This window comes from Equus caballus, chromosome 16, assembly GCF_041296265.1.
Source record: "Equus caballus isolate H_3958 breed thoroughbred chromosome 16, TB-T2T, whole genome shotgun sequence".
NCBI lineage: Eukaryota > Metazoa > Chordata > Mammalia > Perissodactyla > Equidae > Equus > Equus caballus.
In genome coordinates this window covers 50089171-50112885 of record NC_091699.1, presented here as the reverse complement: position 1 = coordinate 50112885, position 23715 = coordinate 50089171, and the positions used below count along the sequence as shown (strand labels likewise).

The window sequence follows — 23715 nt, the reverse complement described above, 5'->3', positions numbered from 1 at the left end:
GGTCTGATGTCTGGCCCCAGGTGGTGAGGACAGGAGGTTACAGTCTCACAAGAAGAAGAGGTGGGGTGGGGGTCAGCGTGCCTCTGACAGGCGTGCTCAGGAGAGTGCTTGCCTGCTCTGGGAATCCACTCCCCTGGGAGGGGCGGTCCCTCCCTAGTCAGCAAGGCCCCGGATGTGCACACAGCACTCACAAGGAGTAGACAACTTGGGTAACACAGGACCTTTTACATTGAACATAGGCCGTGATATATCTGGGTTATAACCTAACATCTTGCAGCTATTTCTTATTCACTGAATTTCTCCTTTGTTTATTTTCCGTCCCTCTTTTTCTGCCTTCTTATGGATAATTTTTATGATTATGCTTTATGTCCACTTTTGGCTTACTCTTTATACTTCTGTCTAAAATATTTTTAAGTGGTTGTCCCAGGGTTTACAATGTACTCCTATAATTAATCACATCTGTGTTCCAATAACTCCTGACATGAACATGTAGTGAAAGTTACCCAACACAAACACAGGTTCATTTACCCGTTGTACAGCAAGGCCAGTATCTAAGAAAAAAGCTGAAACACCAGGCTTCTGGCAAGGAAAGAGGTCTACAATTATCGAAAGACAGCGAGACGAGGAGATGGGAGTTTGAACTCAGACCCACCTCCTCGAAGGGAAAAAGGTAGTGGTTTTTATCTGGGGTTTTAGATGGGGGAGGGAGAGCATGTGGCCTTGCTCCTTGGTGCTTTCCCACCACCCTGTGTTTGGCCTTGAAGACTGAATCTTGACATCTGGACCTTGAATTTCTGGGAAAGACAGCTCACTCTTATTCCAAGGAGGGACAGAAAGACCTCGTTAGTTTTAAATAACAGTTGATTACGTAGACTATGCAGAGCTGCAGATACCAAAGCTTGTCTCAGAGTTTTCGCTCCAGGAAAGATTTTTCAACTCCTTAGTTCTCAGTTTCAGAAGGATCTTACAAGAATATACTGACAACGTTGTCCAATGTTTCACTGTATGAATGACATTCTGTTGGTTGGCAAGCCAACAATCTCCAGCTTAATGTCTCTACCTTCTGTGACATCAACAGTCAGCAGGAGTGACTGATGAATCACAACAAAACTCACAGGCATCTTTGCCACGTAGTTTTGATGAGGATTTTAGGCTGGTTAATTTTAAAACTGCAGATGAGAAGCAGGCTCCAAGTGATGAGGAAAACTGCAGATGAGAAGCAGGCTCTGAGGACTGGAATTTGCCTGCCCTTTTGAGAGACATTTGCATTTGTGAAGGAAGGGGGAATGACCTTGTAGGGACCTGAAATTGGCCACCCCAGGATATGTCTCTTTGGCATCAGGATTGTTTTGGGCTGATTGCTTTCAATAAACTGGGACAGGGAAGGAGGCTCTGGGGAATGGAACTTGCCCTTGTTGGGACACATTTACATTTGTAAGGTAAATCTCTATCTGTAAAATGTGCCTCCCTCTCTGTACCAAGAAGAAGAAGAGAGATGACCTTGTCCCTAGAAGCTCTTAATGGGGAAGGCAAGAACTTAAGTTGGTTGCTGTCTGGCAATCTCATGTAACTGATTTAGGGTGGTGGCTTCTAACCTTTCTAACCTTTACTTCATCCGATTTGATTCTTGTCTAAAAGTCATGGGATCACCCAATGACCAGACCCCACCTGTACTGGTACCATTTTAACTTTTTTTCACGTTCTTTCCTTTGTCTTGTAAAGAGATGACTCACATACCCATGCCTTATAAAATTAGCCCTAACCCTCAACTCGGGGCAGCAGCAGCGGCTCTGCCTGCCCATGGGTCCTGTCCCCATGCCAGTGGGGGCAGCAGAGGCAGCAGCAGGAGCTCTGACTGCCCATGGGTCCTGTCCCCATGCCAGCGGGGGCAGCAGAAGCAGCAGCAGGAGCTCTGCCTGCCCATGGGCCCTGTCCCCATGCCAGCGGGGGCAGCAGCAGTGGCCCTGCCTGCCCCTGGGCCCTGTCCCCATGCTATTCTATTCTCTAAATAAAAGAGCACTACTGCCAGATCTTAAGAGTCTAAGAAATCTTTCTTTCGACTCCTCAGCTCACCGACCCCGCATCACAAGGAGTGGAATTTGCTTGCCCTTTGATGGGAGACATTTGCATTTGTGAAGGAAGGGGGGATGGCCTTATCTCTGGAAACTCTTAATGGGGAAGGCAAGAACTTTACTGTCTGGCAACCTCATGTAACTGACGACCCCCCCCAAAACATCCTCCTTTGTCTTTAGCTGAAGATAATATTTAAGCGGTGGCTTCCGGCCTTTACTTAATCCGATTTGATTCTTATCTAAAAGTTGTGGGACCACCTGATGGCCAGACCCGACCTGCACTGATACCATTTTGACTTTTTTACATGTTCTTTCCTTAGTCTTGTAAAGAGATGGCTCACATACCTATGCCTTAAATTTAGCCTTACTCTCCACCCATGTTTTGCAGTAGCAGCTCCCCATGCTAGCAGCATCTCTGACTGCCCATGGGTCCTGTCCCCATGCTATTCCACACTATTCTCTAAATAAAAGAGCACTACTGCCAGATCTTGAGAGTCCAAGAAATTTTTCTTTTGACTCCTCGTCTCACCGACCCTGATGCGGAGTCGGTGAGCCGAGGAGTCGAAAGAAAGATTTCTTGGACTCTCAAGATCTGGCAGTAGTGCTCTTTTATTTAGAGAGTAGAATAGCATGGGGACAGGACCCATGGGCAGTCAGAGTTTCTGCTGCTGCTGCTGCTGCTGCTGCTGCCCCCGCTGGCATGGGGACAGGACCCATGGGCAGGCAGAGCTGGTGCGTGGGGACAGGACCCACGGGCAGTCAGAGCTCCTGCTGCTGCCCCGAGTTGAGGGTTAGGGCTAAATTTAAGGCATAGGTATATGATTCATCTCTTTACAAGACAAAGGAAAGAACATGAAAAAAAGTTAAAATGGTATCAGTACAGGTGGGGTCTGGTCATTGGGTGATCCCATGACTTTTAGACAAGAATCAAATCGGATGAAGTAAAGGTTAGAAAGGTTAGACGCCACCACCCTAAACCAGTTACATGAGATTGCCAGACAGCAACCAACTTAAGTTCTTGCCTTCCCCATTAAGAGCTTCTAGGGACAAGGTCATCTCTCCTCTTCTTCCTGGTACAGAGAGGGAGGCACATTTTACAGATAGAGATTTACCTTACAAATGTAAATGTGTCCCAACAAGGGCAAGTTCCATTCCCCAGAGCCTCCTTCCCTGTCCCAGTTTATTGAAAGCAATCAGCCCAAAACAATCCTGATGCCAAAGAGACATATCCTGGGGTGGCCAATTTCAGGTCCCTACAAGGTCATTCCCCCTTCCTTCACAAACGCAAATGTCTCAAAAGAGCAAGCAAAATTCCAGTCAAGCAAAATTCCAGTCCTCGGAGCCTGCTTCTCATCTACAGTTTAAAAAGTAACCAGCCTAAAAATCCTCATCATAAACCATTTTAAAATTAAGCAGCCTAAAAATCCTCATCAGACCCCACATCATTTCCTTGAACAATGTGGATGGATTCACAAAACTGAATCCCTCTGGCAGTCAAAAGGAAAAGGCTGCCTTTTACAAAGTAAAGAACTCATTGGTCCTGGTACTAAAAACAGCACTGTGTGCCAAACTTGTAACTCCTGTTAAAAGCTGCCCCTTGTTGTCTTAGAGTCAAAAGGCATTCTATCCCACTCCATAGGACTCTGACCCTACTTGCTCCTGCATCAGATCTTTGCTCCTCTTCAGGCTAATGGTGGTGCTTTATTGCTTTTTTAGGTTATAAAGGTGCCATTTCCACTGACACTGGCCCTACCACAGTCCTTGAAAATAATGTGTGTTCTTTCCTTTGATGGACATTCCGCACACCCAGGTAGCCGATCCTGCTGAATGCATGGTGGAAACAGATGTTCTAAGGATGAGTAACACCGCTGCTGACCGTAAGGGCTGCTCCCAGTGGGGAAAGGCCAAGGTTAGGACAGTGGCAATGGGACAAGCGCAGAGCTGGGAACCTACTAGGCTCCCCTGGCTCAGCCACGTGGTGGCAGCAAGGCAGTACAGAAGACAAGGGTGGATGGGGGAAGAGACCACCACCACCAACCGAAGAGCTGGTAGATGCAGAAGTGCTTAAAGAAACCACCCAACAGCTTGTACAGACTGCCCTCCGCTCAGGCCAATTAGTCTAAAAGAGCCTTTAAATTACAAGTGTTGGTTACTGACAATTATACAGACTGAACGATGGAGCCACTAGTCTACCATCCCTTGTGGATATGGACACAGCACTTGCCTGATGCAGCCACCTGGCATAGCCCATTTGAGAGGAAATCAATGGCTTGTTAATGGGCATCAGTGGACACTAAGGTACTAAGAAAGCAACAGCAGGTATTGTTACAGCCTGACATCCCTATAACGGGATGGGTGAAAAAACAAAAACTCCAACAAAATGGATATTGCCCAGAAAAGAAGTAAACTGGGCATTAGTGGAGTCCAACATCTACAGGAAAATGTGGAGTCACCTTCCAGACGTGGCTAGCTCAGGCGTGGGTCTGTGTCAGACCTTCTTGGGGGCTTTGGTACACCAAGGTTCCTGGAAGGGCCTAGTCCTGATGCATGGATGGATCAGTGAAATTCAGGGCAGATAGGGGTGCTGGGCCACTGCAACTGTTCAGCCTCAAGGAACTCTGTTTAAAACTGTGTATGCAAACAGCACTCTGCTCAATGGGTGTAGTTGTAGGCTGTGGGGCTTGCTCAGGAAAACACCCTGTAAATTTCACCCTGTTACATTTTTCACAGTCATGGGCAGCAGACAATGGACTGCAAAGTGGTCTGGTGCCTGACAGTGCAACAACTCAATGATCAAGTCTCAGTCTTTGTGGAGCCAAAAATTATGGCAACAGACTGCATAGGACCTGCAGCCCCTGTTCATGACTCATGTGGATGCCCATGGAAAAGGACCATTCAAGGATAAACATCTATGGAATCAACAGTCAATCAACCCTGCATTGCCCAGGTAAGGGCCACAGCCATAGGGATGTACCATCACACAGGGCCTGGTAATCCATCTACCATTCAGGATCAGGCCCCAAAATAAAACCTTGCGATTCCAACAAAGCCTGGCAAACGTGCCTGACTCCCAGCTCCACAGTTGAGTGACAAAGGGAACTCCAGGGCACATAACCAGGAGTACCATCCCTGTCTACACAGCATATGTGGGCCATATTATTCAAGGACTCTTAAATGGAGTATGTTACATATTTGGATTCCCTAAGCACATCCAATCAATAGTGGTACTACTTCATAGTAGAAAGCAGCCAGCAGTGGATAGCTACCTGAAACCCTCGCTGGACCATTTAGGCCCAGTATCATCTCCAAGCAATCAGGGCCATAGAAAGATGGAACGGACTCTTAAAGGAAAAACTGAAAAGGATAACTGGACAACCAGGCTCAGCTCCCAGGGGGGAACACATTTAAGAAGGCAGTTTGGGATCTAAATTTGGCAATTCCTGGGAAGGGTAGCTTCTATTTAGATAGAATGTTTAATTATGAGGTTAGGGAATGAGGGAGGCGGCCCAGACTGGCTGTAAGACACTCAAACCACAAAAGTAATCCTTCTCATCCTTTTTTCTTCCCATGCCTACTCCTAGGAAATCACATAACTAGAATTTGCAAGTTGCAAAGAGAAGCCAGGTGGTGGGCGACTCTGACCTGGTGCTCATTTTGCTGCCTGACTATGCCTGCTGGGATTGGGGCAGTTAAGGTATTGATGATAATGATCATGAATATGAGGTGACAACTCCTAAGGTGGTCCTGCTGGTGTGACTCCCACAGCAGGGGGTGGGAGATGATCTAGGATGGATCAAGGCACATAAGGAAGAAGCTGCTAGACACCTAGGGACGAGCCTGAGCATATGTCGTGTGTAAGACATGGGGACGGCTGGAGAAAGGGTGATGTGATTGCTGCAGGGGCTCGTCATGCAAATCGCTTGGCTGTGGAAGAAGGGCAACAACCCTGGCTGATGGGATAGAATGCCTTAGACTCAGAGAGGTCAGGGTGGGAAGAGGCACCATCAATCCCTCTCTCAGCTTTTGTTTGTAGGGCACCGGCCAATTTAACCCAGACTGCTACTACCATCCTCAACTTGCTCAATGGCCAATGAAGAATCTTAATCTAAGAACTCTTAGAAACCCTCCAACAACTGCCGACTCCAGGAGTGAATGGCCTCCACTAAAGATGATGGAACAAGAGGAACTTCCTGGACTCTGATGTGATTTTATTAATCCTCATCCTGTAATTGTTGAATTCTTTTATATGTTCTGCATAGGGTATAGCAACTACTCTAAGTTTAAACGATTGCCAGTACCTGACTCCATGTCAGCAAAATGCTGCTGCTGAGATTGCTGCTACTTGGTATGTGAGTGTCAGGCCTCTCCTTGCCTGCAACACACAAACTAGTCTCAGCTCTCTCTTGTGCTAATAAAGAGTTGCATTGCCCCAGACTTGTTGCTGGCCGTTTGAGGTGGGTATGCTCAGTTGCCAGCCTCTTGCTGCATCTGGGTTAGTACTAGACTTAACTGATTTGTCTCCCGATGGGGAGCCTGGCGACAGTCCATATACCAAATGGAGCTGATCATCCTACCCGGAGTCACAGTCATGGCCACTCTCATTAGATGTTCCCTAAGACATATAGGACAGTATGGTCCAAATGCCTATCAGTACAATTAATTAGAGTATCTGATAGGGTAGCCTACGTTTCTACAATGACTTCTTAGTTGGATATGTGAAAGGTCGGGGTGTAGGGCTTTAGGGCAATGGCTCTATCCTAGTGATCTTGCATACAGTTGTCCCACCTTATCCACGGGGATACGTTCCAAGACCACCAGTGGATGTCTGAAACCACGGAGGATGCTGAATCCTAGGTTTTTCCCCTGTACATACATACCCTTGATAAATTTTAATTTATAAATTAGGCACTATAAGAGATTAACCATAACCAGTAAGGAAAAAGAAAAATTATAAGAATATACTGTAATAAAAGTTACCATAGATCTTCGCAGCATCAGCATACAAATTATTTTCTTCATTAAGTTGAGAATGCTCACATTTTCACTTAAAGGAAGCCTTTACAGCTTTTCTTTGGCACGTCTGAATTACCAGTATCACTTCTTGTGTTTTGAGTCCATTATTAAATAAAATAAGGGTTATAAACACAAGCACTGTGATACTGTGACACTTGATCTGAAAACCGAGACAGCTACTAAGAAACTAACAGGGGGATATATAGTGTGGCTACACCAGACAAAGGGATGATTCTCATCCTGGGCAGGACGGAGTGAGATGGTGCAAGATTCATCACACTACTCACTCAGAATGATGCTCAAATTAAAACTTATAAATTGTTAATTTCTGGAATTCTCCATTTAATATTTTAACCAGGGTTGACCATGGGTAATGGAAACTGTGAAAAGCGAAACCGTGGATAAAGGGGCACTGCTCTATCCATATGGGCCCTGCAGGCAAGGTTTGCTCTGCTGTTAATCCAAGTCTTGGCAGAACGCCTTGTGATCCTCCTCGGAGCCCACCACAGCCCAGGCATGAGCTAGACCAAAACCCTTTCCTGGCCATCACCAGCTTCAGTGAGGGGTCCTCTAAGAACTTGCAGCTCCTCTCAGCAGAGTCTGCAGAGGGTGAGGGAGATGGGCTGGGTGGTGGTGGTTAGACAGAGACAGAGAGGTTATTGGAGGGTGGGGGAAGGAGGAAGCCAGTCCAGCAGTGGGGGCAGCCAGTGTGAGAGTGGATGTCTTGGAGCTTCCATTCTGTGAGCTCCTGGAGGTAGATGCCAAGGATACGAGGCAGGAGACTGGCTGAGATGCCAGGGAAGGTTCAGTCCCTATGGGGCCTGAGGAGCCTGAAGGGCCCCCTCTGGAGATGGCCCTTCTTCCCGGTCCCTTGGGGTGCATGGACTTGACCAGGGAGACCCAAGCTGGCACATGGATCCAAAGACACATTGGTCCCCTTCTACCCTCATAAGCTGCTGGTGAGGCCAGGGGCAGACTCTGAGCTGGGTCTTTTCTCCCATCTTCAGCCAGGACAGGGACTTGAGCTCATTTAGGAACCCAAACTTCACCCTCCTGGAGACCGTAAGCCCCACAGAAGAGCTGGAGAGATCCCTGGAGAACTGTGGCTTCGAGGAAAAGGGGATGTATAGGGGCCTCACCAGAGAGGAGCCCTTTCCTTAGGGCTCATCCTGTGGCCTCCTCCCACATGATGTGATCTCTGCTCTGACATCTTCCTGTCTGATCCTGCTGGTGAGTCACCCAGCTGGGCAGCTCCCTCTTCCTGCTGGGTCTCCTCAGAGGGACAGGGAATCTGAAAGGTGAGGGGCCAGCTTGGGACAGTGGCCTTCCTGAGTGGGCCACTTGAAGGCTGCCAACCAATGATGCTCCCTCCAGCACACAGTGGGCCTTGGACCAGGCTGAGGACCCCACAGAGAAGCCAGGACTTGAGAGCAGGAGAGAGCATGTGCTCATCCCAACTGATGCTTCCCACTGGTGGTGGGGCCTGGAGGGAGGAAGACATCCAGGCTGCCCCCAGAGCTTCTCAGAGGGTCTGCAGTGGGGGATTTAGAAGAGCTCTCCCATGTGATCTGGGCAGATTCCCACCTCCTCAGGAAGGTTGCTGGTGCAGCCCAACTGCGCCCAGTGGAGTCAAGGGCAGTCTCCTACAGAGATCTAACTCTTGATGAGAATACCTGCACCAAGCAACAGATGCTAAGGATGCACTGAGGGAAGGATGCGGGATCTGAATGCTCCCCGTGGGTGTTCTTGGTAATCTGGTATGAAGACGTGGTGCTGTGTGTGAGGAGGGAACTCTGCACCTGTCTGTGCATGGGGGTGGGGCCTTGGAGCAAGTGTGAGTGTGTGCTTGTGTGTGTGTGTGTGAGCATGTGTCTGGGGAATGAATGTGTATGTGTCTGTGTGTTCACTCTGATTGTGACTCCTTAGTGACTTCTACTGGGAACACAGGAAGGACCCTTCCCCTAACTGGCCCTGAAGTTGGTGAAGGACTGTTTGGTGACTCTCTCTGCTGAGCAATGAGTCCCCTGCCTTGAAGGTTACCTCCGCTGGGGAGAGAAGCTCTCCTCTCTCCAGCCTTGTCTCTGTGGGTTTGGACACAGCCCTCAGGGCAGCTCTGGGGCCCTTCCCATCACCAAGGCAAAAACCTGAGTCTTTGGGGTTGTCATGGGAACAACACCTTGAGAGGGTGCCTGGGGCCATAGAGTCCTACACCCATGGCTGCCTCCTCCTCCTCCTCTTCTTCTGATTCTTTTTATAACAAGCATTGCTAAAGGATGTATTCTCCTTATAAACAATTCAAACAATCCCAGTACAGCTAAGGTCCTTTTGACAGCTTGCTTTCCTGCCCCGCTCACCCCAATCCCTACATTAGAAATAACCTCCATTCATTAGCTGAGTTGGTATCTGTCCTGATCTTTTTCTAGACATTTGTACATTTATGAACATAAGGAAATATGGTGCCTTGTTGTATGGTAATTGTTGTTTTAGCTAAATGGAATCATTCTGCATATATTGTTCTGCAATTTGTCATTTCCCCTTAATATTTGGGAAATTCAATAGAAATATTATACATGTAAGAAAAGAGCACTAATCATAAATGCTCAGCTTGCTGAGTTTTCTAACTAATCACATTGTGTAACCAGCGCCCAGAAGTCCCCTTCTCTTCCTTCCAGTTACTGCCCCTTCTCCTTAACCATGACCCTGACTTTGAACTCCACAGATTAGTGTTGCTGGATTTTGAAATTTATAGTAAATGGAACCATACAGTATAAACTCTTTGGCTCCCTGTTTCCTTATGCAACATGATGTTTGAGAGAATCATTCATGCTATTGTATGTAATTACAGTTTGTTCAGGTTTTTGTTGCTGAGTAGTGTTCCACTCCATGAATACAACGCAACATATTTATTCTATTACTATCTATGGATATTTGGGTATTTTCCTGCTTTCTTTTTAAATGGCTGCACTACAGGCCATAGAATGGACATACCATTCCCCACTGTCACATGTCTGGATGGTTTCCAGTTCCCCGCTAGGCCCAGCAAAGCTGCAGGAAGCATCTTGGTTGACGCCTCCTCATGCACATGAGTGAGCATCTTGAGGGAGGCTCCTGAAAAGTAGGACTTCTGGATGCACACTGATCATGGCCCGTGCTGTGCTAGGGTTTCTCCAAGAGAGCATGTCCTGGATGGTGGATGTGGAGCTGTCCCCTTTTTCCTCAGGAGTCGGGGGAAGCTCTATGGAGACTGGGTCTCTGAGTCCAGGCCTCGAAGTTCACACGGGTGGAATTCTTCGTGGAGGAGAGAAGAGCCTTCCACGCAGGTGTAATAATATCTTTCATTTCACAGATGAGGAAGAGGTGCAGCTGATGAAATGCTTAAGTTCACATTGGTGGCCAGGAGGTTGGGCCGGGGCAGGACCGGAAGCCAGGTTGCCCAGCTCTGGGCCCTGCTCCTTCTCTTACATCACTTTGCTTTGATTGCCTGGAAGTGCAGGGCTCTGCGTCTGGGATGACAGGTGTCTAAACACAGGTGAGGCTGTGCTTTGTCCAGTGTGAGGGTTTTAAGTGCAGAGCATGATGGGAAAGAACATATGGGTCAACCAGAATGGAGGAGAAATAGAGGGGGACTGGAGAGGTGGGAGCCCCAGGTTGGGGACCAGGTGGTGAAACAATCTTGCCCCAAACTCTGCAAGACCATGTGCTCCCATCCCTTGGGCTGGTCTGTCTTCTTTCTTGAGTTAGGAGTGGGCACAGGGAGAGTGTCCGAGGCCCAGTTTGCCCATCTCAGGACTTAGCTCCCGCACCTCAGAGGTCCTGCCCATCCCTGACCTGCTCCTCTTTTACCTGCACCTTCACTTTTCCTTCTTTCTTTCCATTCTTCTCTGTCCTGCCCTCTCAGGAGCAAAGTCCCGTTTCCTCTCCTGCTGACACCATTATCACTCACTGAGTATTTCCCAGATTCCCCAAGAGGACTTCTGTACTCGCTGTCTCCATCATAACATTTTCACACCCCTCATGACGCACACAGAGACTCCACTGTGGGGTGAAGCGCTGGAGGAGAACTATGTGCAGGGAGCCCCAAGAGATCAGGGGCGAGGACAGTCAGGCTGGGCTTTCCTGAGGAGGGGAGCCTTGTCCTGAGGAGCAGAGGAGTCTGGCAGGTTCAGGAGGCTGGGCAAGGGGTGTGAGAAGGGTGTCCCAGCCAAAGAAAGCAGCCTGTTGTGTCGGGGCTGCACTGTGTCTGTGCAGGCTTGGAGAGTGCTGGGGCTGGAGAGGAGGTCAGAGGGGAGGTCATAAAGCTCCAGATGGCCCCCTAGTGTCGGATGGCTGGGGTGCTGTGGGCGGTGGAAAGAGCACTGCCCCTTCCACACCCAGGGCCCTGCTAAGCAGCCTTCTCCCTTGCTTTCCGGGGCCTTGGTTATCCCTTCTGAGCAATGGGGAGTTGCATGATCAGCACTGTCACACGCCTGTGTGTGTGTAAAGAGCTCTTCTTGTTTCTTAAAGAAGACTTTACCAAGCCTGTAGATCAAAGTCACGGCACATGCTGTGTCTCCCAGGCATTAAAATCTCCACCCTCTGAGCAACTCCTGAAGCAACTCCTTGAAGCCCTTCCTGCCATGACTGTGGGGTGGCAGCAGAGCCAGCTTCATTAGTGACCACACACGCAGGTCACATCCTTGGACTCAGGAGGCCAGACTCCATAGACCTCATGGCCCTGGTGAGGCCGTGAGGGTGCAGGACACACGGGGCCCCAGGCTCCACCCACAGTGTTTCCCTCTGTGAAATTAATAGAAGAGACTGGCACAGAGAGCACAAGACCCCTCCCCAAAGTCTGCTCCACTTGTGGCTGAGAACCCAGGACCTTTAACTGGGTGACAGCCCTGCATTGCCAGGTTTGCTGCCACAAGACCAGGCGTTCAGGGTCAAAGGGGGCTGGGCTCAGAGAAGCCAGGCCCAGGTGCAAATGGGTCTCCTGCTGAGCAGCCTGGAGGGTCAGAGCCCTGCATCTGAGGGTGTGGGGAGGCAGGGGAGATCCGTGGAGAAGGCAGGGTCCTGGGAATCAGCCAGAGACCCCAGGGAGCAGGGTGAGACCCAAGGGCCTGACAGAGTCCCATGGGGCAGGGCAGGGTCTGGGGAGCAGGGAGGGATCCCCGTGACCTGCCTGAGCCCTGGCCCTATGGGAGCCGTCTGATGGTGAGGATTAAGTCTCCTAATTTACCAAAGGGACCAACATCTTGTTTTAATGGCCCTTCATTCCCAGTGTGTGTCATGAACATGATTTTGGTAGGACATTTCTCAGATGTGTTAAAGAGACTGAATGCTGAGTTTGACGAGTTTGTTGTTTTTAAAGAGTTATCTTTTTAATATAGACAGTGCCCATATTCTTTGCTATACAATAAAAACTTTAGCTCTTTATAAAGGAAAATCTTTGTTCATGTCATGTCCCTTTAATTTTATTGTCATTTTCTGTTGCTTCTTCATTTTAATATTTTATTTTTTAATTCTTTTAGGAAGATTAGTTCTGAGCTAACTACTGCCAGTCCTCCTCTTTTTTTTTTTTGCTGAGGAAGACTGGCCCTGAGCTAACATCCATGCCCATCTTCCTCTACTTTATACGTGGGATGCCTACTGCAGCATGGCTTGCCAAGCGGTGCCATGTCCGCATCTAGGATCCAAACCAGTGAACCTCAGGCCCCGAGAAGTGGAATGTGCACACTTAACCACTGCACCACTGGGCTAGCCCCATTAATATTTTAGGAACACTGCTCTAGGGGCTGGCCTGGTGGTGTAACAGTTAAGTTTGCACGTTCCGCTTCAGCGGCCCGGGGATCGCAGGTTCGGATCCCGGGTGTGGACATGGCACCGCTTGGCAAGCCGTGCTGTAGTAGGCGTCCCACCTATAAAGTAGAGGCAGATGGGCACAGATGTTAGCTCAGGGCCAGTCTTCCTGAGCAAAAAGAGGAGGATTGGCTGCAGATATTAGCTCAGGGCTAATCTTCCTAAAAAAAAAAAAAGAACACTGCCCTATTTTTCAGAATGATCAATTTGCATTATCTAGCAAATGTACCAATGAACCAAAGAGAGCCTTAAGACATTTTATAAAATGTACAGCTGTTTACTTTATAGGAGACAGTTTGAACATTTTGAAGATTTCTGTGCAGTTTTACCAGATGTGCTTTGGTTTCTCTTTATAATCCATTTGAGCAGACATGGGAACATCGCCTGAAAGAGTGAGACAGAGAGGGGGTGGCTGAGGACACTGGGAGGGTTTGGGGTCCCTGGAACCTTGAGGCCTGGCTCCTCCAACACTCTCAGGCCCTGTGACTCCACTCTTCCCTCTAGGCCACATAATTACATCATACACATTTTAGGCAAATTAGTAAATTTAGTCAATGGTGGGAATGGGTCATTTAGAAAATTGATGTCTGAGTGATTTTTCTTTCAGTTGATTTTCTTCAAGGGTCCCTGGTGCCCTTGTGTTCAGTGATGTCCTAGCTGGGCCAGTTCTGTTCTAGGCTCCTCTGGAGTTTGGGAGTACCCCCTGTGCAACCTTCTGACCCACCTACATCCCCCGCCCTGCTCAGGATCCAAGAAGCCCTCAGTTTCCTGCCCTGGCCCCCACTGAGTGTCTTGGGGACCATTGTCCCCTCCCTTCTGTCACTGCTTCCAACACTCCCTCTCCCCTCCTGTCTCCTCCTGTTGGCCCTGCTGGCCTCTATGCCATTGCTCAGGCTGTGCCCCTGGCCCTGGAGCTCTCTCTTCCATCTCAGGTCCACCCTGCTTCCAGATTCCTCCCCTCATGCTGTGGCCTCTGCCACCCTCCTTCTGAGTTCTTGTGAGGTAGAGGCAGCACTGGTCACACCTGAAGCAGAGTGGCATTGCCACCACAGCTTCACTGTCACCTCAGGGCTGCATATCTGCAAGTTCCAATTGCAGGTCCACACACAACCCAAGTGATGTGACCTAGCCCTTGGTATCCTACTCTGGCAGTGATAAGAAAATGGAAGGAGGGTGGGGCCTGGGACATCGAGGGGCATGGGAAAGCCTGGTCTGGGTCGAGGCGGAGTGCAGAGAGGGACATCATCCCAGCCCTGGCCTCCTCTGGGGGTCCTGCTGCAGGGGAGTACAGGGGAAGGAGGACCCGGGCCAGCTCTGAGCTGTGATTGGACTGGGTTCAGCCAATGTGGTTACTGAGCACTTGAAATGGGACTAGGCTGACTGAGGAAATGATTTTTAGTTTATTTGCATTTAATTAATTTGGATTAAAATGTAAATTGCCACCTGTGCTTGTGGCTACGGTATTGGACAACAGAGGGGCCTAATTGCATTAGAGCAGAAATGACTAAGTCCGATGGGCAGGGAACAGTGAGAGGAAAGCTGGTTGGGGCTGGGGTCAGGGGGAGACAAAGGAGGAGGCAGAGTGCTGTGCTGTGGGTCAGGGGTCACGGAGCAGGAAGGGAGCAGCGGGTAGCCTGGTGCACGGTCCCCGGGCACCCGGAGGCACAGAATGTGGAGGGGCACAGGCTTCAGGAATCACTGACAAGGGGAGAGGCTGGGAACGGGGGACAGCTCAGGGCAAGGGCAAGAGGGATGCAGGGGATGTGAGGGCAGGAAGCTGAATGTCTCATCTTCCTCTTTGCGGCAAGTGTGGGGATGGGAAACCTGGATTATGCAACGGGCCCCAGGCCTGGATGGTTATTGCTACACAGGACAGGGTATGACTGCCCACAACTGCCTTGGCCTTTCCCAGGAGAACAACAGGCTTCAAATTGATATCCCATCCCACCCTCTTGGAAGGGACAGATGGGCCCTGCGAGCTGACATCTGGTCTATAACCAAGTCTCCCCCTTATGGTTGGACAGAGTCTCCACCTCTCCGGACATCATGTCCCAGGCCCCTCTTGGGAATCACTCCAGGAAACAGAGGCATATTGGCAGGAAATTACCCATCCCCACCTCATGCTGTGTAGTTCTTCTTTTGAGAAATGTTTTCTGAACCTGGCTCTGGACCTGCTGGCTGCTACCCACACCCACCAGGACCCCCCTGAAGCTAGAGCCAAGTTCCCAGTCCTGAGAGAGGGCCAAGAAATAAAAGGGTCCTTTGGAGATTGAGGGCTGAACGGAACGCAGGGTCTGGTCCTTGGGAGCCCCTGTCTGAGGGGCAGACAATGTTGTCACATTTGGGAAGCCCATGGCCTGAGGGGAGGTATAGTCCCGCCATTGGGAAGCTGGAAAGAAGGGACGAGTGGGGGAGTCCCCATGTGAGGGGGCCACCCAGGCCTCCATGACCCTTATCTGAGGAGACAGGTGGTCCCACCCTGGGGACCAGCCTGACATATGAACCCAGCCTGAGACAGAAGGTGGGGTTGGGGAGCCATCTCCCATCCTGGTGTTGGGTGGAGGGTGCATCACAGAGGATGCCAGCCGGGGGTGACATTGGGCTGACTTCCTGAAAGTCCGCCTGAGCAGATATGTGGCCGGGCCTGGGGCAGTGGGCGGAGTTGTTGGCAGGGAGACAGGGCACAGCTCCCAAGTGTGCGTGTGTCTGTTGGGGGACACTTGGGCCTGAGACATCCCAGAGCAAGGAGACCTGACCGTGACTTCTCTCAGGGAAATGCCCTGGGAGTGCAGGACTTGATGGTGAACATGTCCTTTCTCACTCGCTGTCCCATTTCTCCCCGTGCCAACCCTGACGGACATGTAATTCCCATCCTACATATGAGGACAATGAGGCTGGGAAAAGCAAAGCAATGTGCTCAAAGTGACTCAGCTGGTAAAGGATGGGGCTTGGGACTGCCCTCTCCAAGTCTCCTGGGGGTCCAATACTTCGGGTGAAAGAAAGGTAGAAAGTGGAACTGTGGGGTCTGGGCAGACCCTGTGGCTGGTGCCCTCTATGACACAGGACATCAGCACATCTGTCCCTGACTATGCAGCTGACTCCATTACACTGCTGTCCATGGGGTTGGGGTTTCTGTCTCCAAGATTATGCCAGAAAACTATGGCTCTGGGAAGGGATGCAACTTGCCTGAATGGCAGGTTCAGCTACCTGTGCTTCCAGGACCATGCCAGGGAACCTCCTAGCTCAGCTGCTTTGCAGAGTTGAAAGTCCATCTGGGTCCACTGTGGGGGTGGGCTGTCTGCTCAGGTAGTCCATGAGCACGAGCTGCGTGTCAGGTGTTTCCGCACACTCATTGCTGCTCTAGTCCTCACAGCCCTCCCGGCAGACCTCAGGGACCCACTTCAGGGCAGAGTTGGCGCAGGCAGGTTGAGTAACGTGCCCAATAAGAACGAAAAACTGATCAGTGAGCCTGTTGGTCTGTCTTCCATCAGATTGCTTCCCTCTGCTCCCTGGAGGAGCTCATGGGGTGTGGCCTACGTGTCCACTTGTCCAGGGTGGGGAGGGAGATCCCAGCAGTGGTTGGCCTTGGGAGCCTTCCCCTCCGGCCCCCAGCACTAGGGTTGGAGATCCTGTAATAAAGTGTTTGTCTTAAACTGCCCCTGAAGACCCCTCCTTAGAGCCTCATTTCTTTCAGGTTGCTCCTGAAAATATAAACCAAGGGTCCAAAGTGTCCTTGGGGACCATCTTGTGTGAAGCCCTCAGTTTAGAGGATTCTGACGTCCTGAGGGAGGGCAGCTCTTGCTGAGTCACTCAAGTTCCCTACCTCCTGGCTCCTGTTTGCTTCTGAAGTTTTAACCCAGGAGCTCACGTCAACAATGCACTGACACATCCTGAGCCCACACCACATTGTGCTTGGTCTTCCCAACCGTTATATGAACTGGACACTGTAGTTATCATCCCTGTTTTAAAGATGAAGAAACTGAGACACAGAGTGTGTACACATTGCCTAAGACCACACAGCAGGTCACGGCAGGGCTGAGCCTGGACCCCAGGCAGCCAGGTGCAGAGGCCTGAGTTCTTTAACTCTCAAGTCCTGGGCTTCTTGGTGTGCAGACCACGGACTCTGGGCACGGGGAGGGACAGTGGCTTGCACACAGAGACAGAGGCTGAGGATGGCTAGGGTGCTCCCTGAGAGGATGACCACGCTGTCTGCATAGTCCTCCCTTTCAGACAAGCGGACCATCCTGCCGAAGGTCATCTGAGGGGCGAGCAGGCCTGAGGGGTTGGGTGCCTCAGCCAGGCAGCCATTGGCTCTTCAGGCTCCAGGACTTTGCACAGGGAGCTGGAGAGGGAAGGGAAAGAAGGGACTAAGGTCAGTCCTGTTTCAGGAGAAGGAGGGATTCTGGAATGAGGGAGGGAACTCTAGCATCTGTTCATCCATGGAAGGCCTCCCAGAGCCCTCAGCAGCCTCTGTGGACCAAGTTCCTTGACCACACAGGGCCCATCTCTCCAGGCCTCATGTGCAAAAGCTTCTTTGTTTTTTGCTTTCTGATCTGGAATCTTCTGATCACCTTGTTAATGGGAGGAGACATCATGAGAATGGAAAGCTGGGGAGAGCCTCTCCCCTTCCTCCCCAGCAGAGGCGCAGCCCTGGGTTCTGAGGGTCTGAGTCCACCTCCCTCCTCACGGGGTGGACACCCACTCACAGGTACTCGGCCAGGGACAGGGCTCACTCCTGGAACCTGGGAAGCCTGGACCCTGTGCTGTGGCCCAGAGAAGGAAGATGAGTGCCCCTGGAGCCAGACTTCGGACTTGCATCAGAGGACCTGTGGAAGCCCTTGGGCTCAGGCCGATTCCAAGTGAGAGGAGTGTCTGGTATTGGCCTAGGCGGAATGTCCCCTTCAGCCAGTCGGGCAGGATCTCTGAGTGTGCTGGATCTGACCTAGAGGAAGGCGGGACTGGACCGGGCTCACACCACAGTCTAAGGACTAACATTGATACCCACTTATGTCCCAGTTTGGCTCCTTGGGGACCCTGAAGTTAACAAAGAAAGTGAGGGAGCCAGGAGAGCTGGGTTGACCCTCCTCCCAACTGCTATGAAGGTCCCTGATGTGCAAGCTCTGCTTGACCAAGAGGCCACTGGGGCAATACCTGGACTGTGAAACCAGGATGCACAGAAGCCCATTTCTCCTTCCTTCTCCCGAGGCTGAGTGCGCAACCAGCAATTTTTATTCTAGCTGCTGTCTCCCAAGGATCCCCGTGCAAGTGCCCAAGAGTCCCACAGGCCAACTGAAGCCAGGAGCCACACCAGGCCTCTCAGCCTCGTAGCCATTCCACAGGAGAGCTGGGACTATATGTTACCTCATGGTCCCTGGACCCCTCTATCACTTTGCCTCATCATCTCTCCCAGCTGTGCTCTCTCCACCTGCCAGCATCAGCCACCCCAGTTTGGTGTCTCAATCAGAGCACTGGACAGGGAGTCGCTGGGGTCAAATCAGAGGAGACTCTGTGGAGGCTGTGGGAGCAAAGAAGGAGGTTGCTGTGTCTGGTGGGAGGTCAGGGGAGTCTTCACAGGCTGGAAGGCATGCCAAGCGAGGGATCAGGTGCAGAGGTGGGGGAAAGAGCAGGAGGCTCAGAGGAGGCTGAGGGTTGGGGTGTGTGGCAGCCTGGCGCCTGGGATGAGCAGGGTCTGGGTGAGGGCAATGGGGAGCAGTAACATCCAGGCTCTGAGACCAGGCCCAGGCAGTGTGGGCTCCTGAAGGCAGGGAGTGAAATGGCCAAATCAGCTGTTTGGAGGAGCCCCTGGACAATGGCGTGGAGAGTGACTGTGGTCTGGGGGTCCTGGAACCTGGAAACGTGGAGTCTGGAGGCAGTGTCCGCACTTCAGAGGAGAGAAGATGGTGGTAGGAACCAGGGCAGGGGCGCTGGGGGAGGTCAGGGGGTGAGTCCCCAGGAGGAAGTAGGAGCAGGTGGGTGCTCCCCAGGCTGTGAGCTCAGGGCCCATGCAGCAGCACCCAGCAGCACAGCAGGCCAGGGGGCCCCATGGGGACAGCCATGGGTATTCATGGGGGACTTGAACTCAGAGGCACAGAGCAGGAGAGGTCTGATCACGATAACTGGGGTCCCAGGGAGATGCGAGGACTGGGAGGAGAAGCAGCCTGGGATGCGAGTCTGCAGCTCTCCTCATCAAGGGGAGTGTCCTTGGAGGAGACGGAGCAGGAGCCACCAGGGAGGCAGGAGGGAACCCAGGAGAGTGGCATCAGGAGACTGGGGCAGGGGACAGTTTGAGGAGGAGAGAGTGTCACTAGAACCTGCATAGGTAAAGACAAGGCTTGAGAGTGGCCACAGGGTCCAGTGAGGGCAGAGCAGCCTGCAGAGGCCTTGAGTGTGAGAGAGTGAAGAAGTGGGTCAACGAGTGTAGATGACCCTTCCTCAGGCTGGGTTGAGGAGGGGCCAGGACAATAGGCCACATCTGGTAGGGGCTGGGATATTTTTAGACTGAGAAAAGCAGTGGTCAAGAATCCAGGAGAGGAGACAGATGGTCCCAAACCCCTGAACTAGCTGAGGGCTGGGTCCAGAGAACGGGATGGTGTGGCCTTGAAAGTCTCCCTTGGAACTGGCTGGGTGGGTGAGGCTCCAGAGGAGGGGGGTTACTGTTATTCATTCATCAGCTATGAACTGGGTGCCTGCTGGGTGCCCTGCAGTGCCTAGAGGTGGACATTTAGTGGTGTATACACAGTAATAACCTGGTTTCTGAGGAGGCCCTGGTGGGGAGGGGAGAAGGATATAGGATACGTGCCTGGCTCCCTTCCTCTCATGGAGGACTGAACCCTCTTAAGCAACCCTGACTGTGACACTCCCCAGCGTGGCCCAGGAGAGGCCAAGACCTTGTCACAGAGATGGAGGAAACATTTCTTCACTTACACATAAGATATATCTTGCCTACTGTCCAGGAAGCCCGATGAGGCAACAGCAAGGGCTGAGGGAAACCCAGGCCTCATCCTGGCAGGCTGCCAGTGATGGGGTGGGTCAGAAGCCTCCTGGTTCTGCCTTTGCATCAGCCCCAGGCTGCACATACAGGAGGATCTTGTAGGCTGGGAGGAGACAGAGTTGGGGACCATGGAGACCCAGAGGAACACCCGTTGCCTGGGTAGATGGTCACCGTTGCTACTTCTACTGGGCCTGGTGATCCCTCCGGCCACCACTCAGGCCCTCAGCTACAAGGAGGCCGTGCTCCGTGCCGTGGATGGCCTCAACCAGCGGTCCTCAGATGAGAATCTCTACCGCCTCCTGGAGCTGGACCCGCTGCCCAAGGGAGTGAGCCTGGGAGGGGGCAGTGGGGAGGGAAGGTCTGCTCTGGCCACACTGTCTCTCCCTTTGCTCAGGCTGTCCCTCCTGTCAGGAAGGCACTTCTCCCTTTAAGTGTGGTCCCACATCTCAGGAAACCTTCCCAGAGCTGCGTCCCCTCTCAGCATGAGAGCTTGCTGCCTTAGATCTCTACTGTGGGAAGAGGTCCCCCCACTCACAACCACATTCAGGCTTCAGGGACTTCTGGGAGTTCCAGGGACACGAGGGGTCTTTGAAGCCAGGCTGTGGCTTCTCTGCTTTATGTCTGCTCTGGACTCCTTTGTCTCCCTCACAGGGAAGGGCTCTACTAATCTGTGAGGTTCCAGTAACAATGTCCTTTTCTCCAGGACGACTCTGATTTCCCTCAGCCCCCTCAGAGGGGCATGTTCCTCATCACAGCTGATCTGAGGTCCTCTCCGCCTCTCTGTTTGCTTGCTGAGGGAAGGGATGTGTCCTTCCTCCTCCTCTCTGTACCCCAGCACCAAGCCCAGCGCCGGGCACACAGTAGGGGCTGTTGAAAGGCAACTGTTTTGGTGGAAGGCAGGCTAGGAAACAGACGGAGATGGCAAGCATATGCCTGAGCCTGGCCACCCCATTTTCTCCCCTAACCAGGACAAGGACTCTGATACCCCAAAACCTGTGAGCTTCATGGTGAAGGAAACTGTGTGCCCCAGGATAATGAAGCAGACACCAGAGCAGTGTGACTTCAAGGAGAATGGGGTAAGGTTGGAGCCTAGGGGAAAAGGATGCTGGCAGATCCCTCCCAAGGAGCTGAACATGAGGCCTGTGGGAAACATTTCCAGCCACTGGGGTGAGACTGGGAGGTTACAGCACAGGGCTTCCAGTGTGACCTGGAGCCTGCCCTTCGCAGCTGGTGAAACAGTGTGTGGGGACAGTCATCCTGGACCCAGTCAAGGACTACTTCGACGCCAGCTGTGATGAGGTGAGTGGCCAATCTGGGTTGTAGGTCCTGATGGGGAGGTGATGCGTGGAACATCCTATGGACCAAATACCCACTGCCCCATCAGAGAAAGCCCCTCCTACCCTGGGCTCCTCCCTCCACCTGAGCCCCAGGTCTCAGGACTGGCTCTGCAATTCCTTAAATTAGCAGTTCTCAAAATGTGGTCCTTGCCTGAGAGCTTGTCACAAATGCAGATTCTCAGGCCCCACCAGACCTACTGAAGCAGACTCTGGGGCTGAGCCCCACAATTTGTATTTTAACAAGCCACCCAGGGATTCTGACTCCTGCTGACGTTTGAAGCCACGGACTTAGAGTAATGAGCTTTCAGCCCATGCTCCTGTCCCACTTTGCTGGATGGGCTGTGTGACCCTGGGAAGCCCCTTATCCTCTCCAGGCTTCAGAGTCCTCAACTGTTTGTGTGCGTAGGGCTTCATTCAGATGCTTCTAAGATCAGAGCCAGAGGGTGAACTGGGGTGCCAAGTCTCCTGAGGTATCCCAAGAAGAGGGGTGTCTTGGTGGGGAAGGGTCTCGTCTTGACCTGGGTCCAGCCCCCACAAGGAGCCTGTTTCCTCCTGGTTCACAGCCCCAGCGTGTCAAAAGATTTCACAGCGTGGGTAGCCTTATCCAGAGACATCAGCAGATGATTCGTGACAAGAGTGAAGCAACTCGTCATGGTATCAGGATTATTACTCGACCTAAGCTCCTTCTAGCATCCTAGGGTCTGCTTGCCCTGGCTCAGGCTTCAGGATACTGAAAAATGAATTCTTGGGGCCAGCCCAGTGGCGCAGCAAAGTTTTCCTGTTCCGCTTTGGCAGCCCGGGGTTCACTGGTTCTGATCCCGGGTGAGGACACGGCTCACTTGGCAAGCCATGCTGTGGCAGGTGTTCCACATATAAGGTAGAGGAAGATGGGCACAGATGTTAGCTCAGGGCTAATCTTCCTCAAATAAATAAATAAATAAATAAATAAATAAATAAATTCTTGTGAGAGCAATTTCCTCCAGGCTTCCATTTCATCTGTCTTGCCTTCTCCCAATTAACACGGCCAACCGAGTCCTTAACTCTGGGAAGTCCTGAGTTTATATGTGTGTGTGTGTGTGTGTGTGTGCATGCAGAAAACAGAGATGGATGGGGCAGCTGTTCCATCCAGGAGGACATGGGGTGAGGCGGCAGGGCCAAGAGTCCACGAGAGCGTCTCCATTCTCAGGGTCCCACTCCATGTCCTTCACGTACCTCCCACCCTCCTCTTGAACACCCAGTGGGACTTGAGATCCACTGTGTGTGCAGGGGAGGTGGGGATGCTACGGAGCTGGTCCTGCTCACATGGAGGTGGCAGTGGAGGGTGCGGCCAGGCATTCTGTTACACACTCACAGACATGCCGAGCACTTTCCTGGCTGACTGGGTTCTAAGGTCAGCCTGCTGGTACAGAGCCCGCAAAGTTCCAATTCCCCCTGAAAATTTGAACTGCCCACCACACCTGGCTTTTCCTCTGGCGTTGAGAAAGATTACTGTTTCTTTAGCTGGGTAGCAGATCTAAGTTGTGGGCTCTTGTGTAGGATCGAATGGTACACAAATTTTGTACCATTAAAAATAAGAATCCTGCTCAGTTGGGTGAGGAGCTCTGGCAAGGAGACACATGCAGAGTGATACACAGGTCACATCTCCGTCACACTGTGCATTTCAGACACTGCCCATGTCCTGCCCACTCACCATCGTTAGCTGACCTGAAGCACCTGTGGCTCTTTGCAGTGGGACAGACTGGAAGTACTGGGGAGTTGGTACTCCAGGGAGCAGCCTCAACCAACGATAGGTCAGAGTTGGTGAGAAAATATCTTCCCTTCCTCACTCCTGGGGTGGACCCACTCCAAGATGTGTTACACCTCCCAGAGGTCCCCAGCTGGGTCATGCCCCTGTTGCCCACAGCAACGAGCTGTCCGTGAACACGTCCCCTTCTGACCTCTGTTCCTGCCCTGTCTCACTTCTCCACGCTCCTGCTGGTGCTTTCTGTGATTGCCTCCCAACTAACTACTTCCACTTGAATCTTTGTCTGAGGGCTGCTGCTGGGTCAACCTAAAGTAGGACGCAGACACCCCTCTCTGAGAGGGACAGAGGGCAGGACTCACGTCCTGTTTACTCTGTTGTCTGTTGTGCTTGCTTATTCTTGGTGAACAGGTGCAGCTGATTTCAGGCAGGTTCAAGAAACCTAAGATGCTTCTCACTCTTTGTCATCACGAACCCAGGGGGCGGTGTTGTGTCAGCGCCAGAGGATACTGGCTTCCCAGAGCTAACTGCTAAGTTTCAAGACTTTTTCGAGCTGGTTGTTAAACTCTTGGTAGTTTGAAATCCAGTGATGGTGGAGTATTTACACCGTGGAAATTGGCAAATGCTACGAATCAGCCCTCACAGCTGTCACTTTTCTGCCCAAACTGAGAGAGGAATCACTTGTCAGGCTGATATGGGCCTGTGCCAATCACATCCATTTCA

General features: G+C 51.6%; 1 protein-coding gene across 1 annotated transcript; it reads left to right on the top strand.

The window, feature by feature from the left end:
• The first annotated feature begins 20042 nt into the window (after positions 1-20042).
• Positions 20043-22222, top strand: ECATH-3 (myeloid cathelicidin 3). The gene is made up of 4 exons (NM_001081930.2): positions 20043-20240; positions 20883-20990; positions 21142-21213; positions 21815-22222. Exons 1-4 carry the CDS (start codon positions 20043-20045, stop codon positions 21947-21949), a joined length of 513 nt encoding a protein of 170 aa, NP_001075399.1. The 3' UTR covers positions 21950-22222.
• The last annotated feature ends 1493 nt before the right edge of the window (positions 22223-23715 follow it).

Excerpts from the sequence above, each read along its gene's own strand:
- ECATH-3 (NM_001081930.2), top strand. The coding sequence starts at position 20,043 with ATGGAGACCCAGAGGAACACCCGTTGCCTGGGTAGATGGTCACCGTTG. Across the intron at positions 20,241-20,882 it reads TGGACCCGCTGCCCAAGGGA|GACAAGGACTCTGATACCCC; the intron begins GTGAGCCTGGGA and ends TCCCCTAACCAG. Across the intron at positions 20,991-21,141 it reads GTGACTTCAAGGAGAATGGG|CTGGTGAAACAGTGTGTGGG; the intron begins GTAAGGTTGGAG and ends TGCCCTTCGCAG.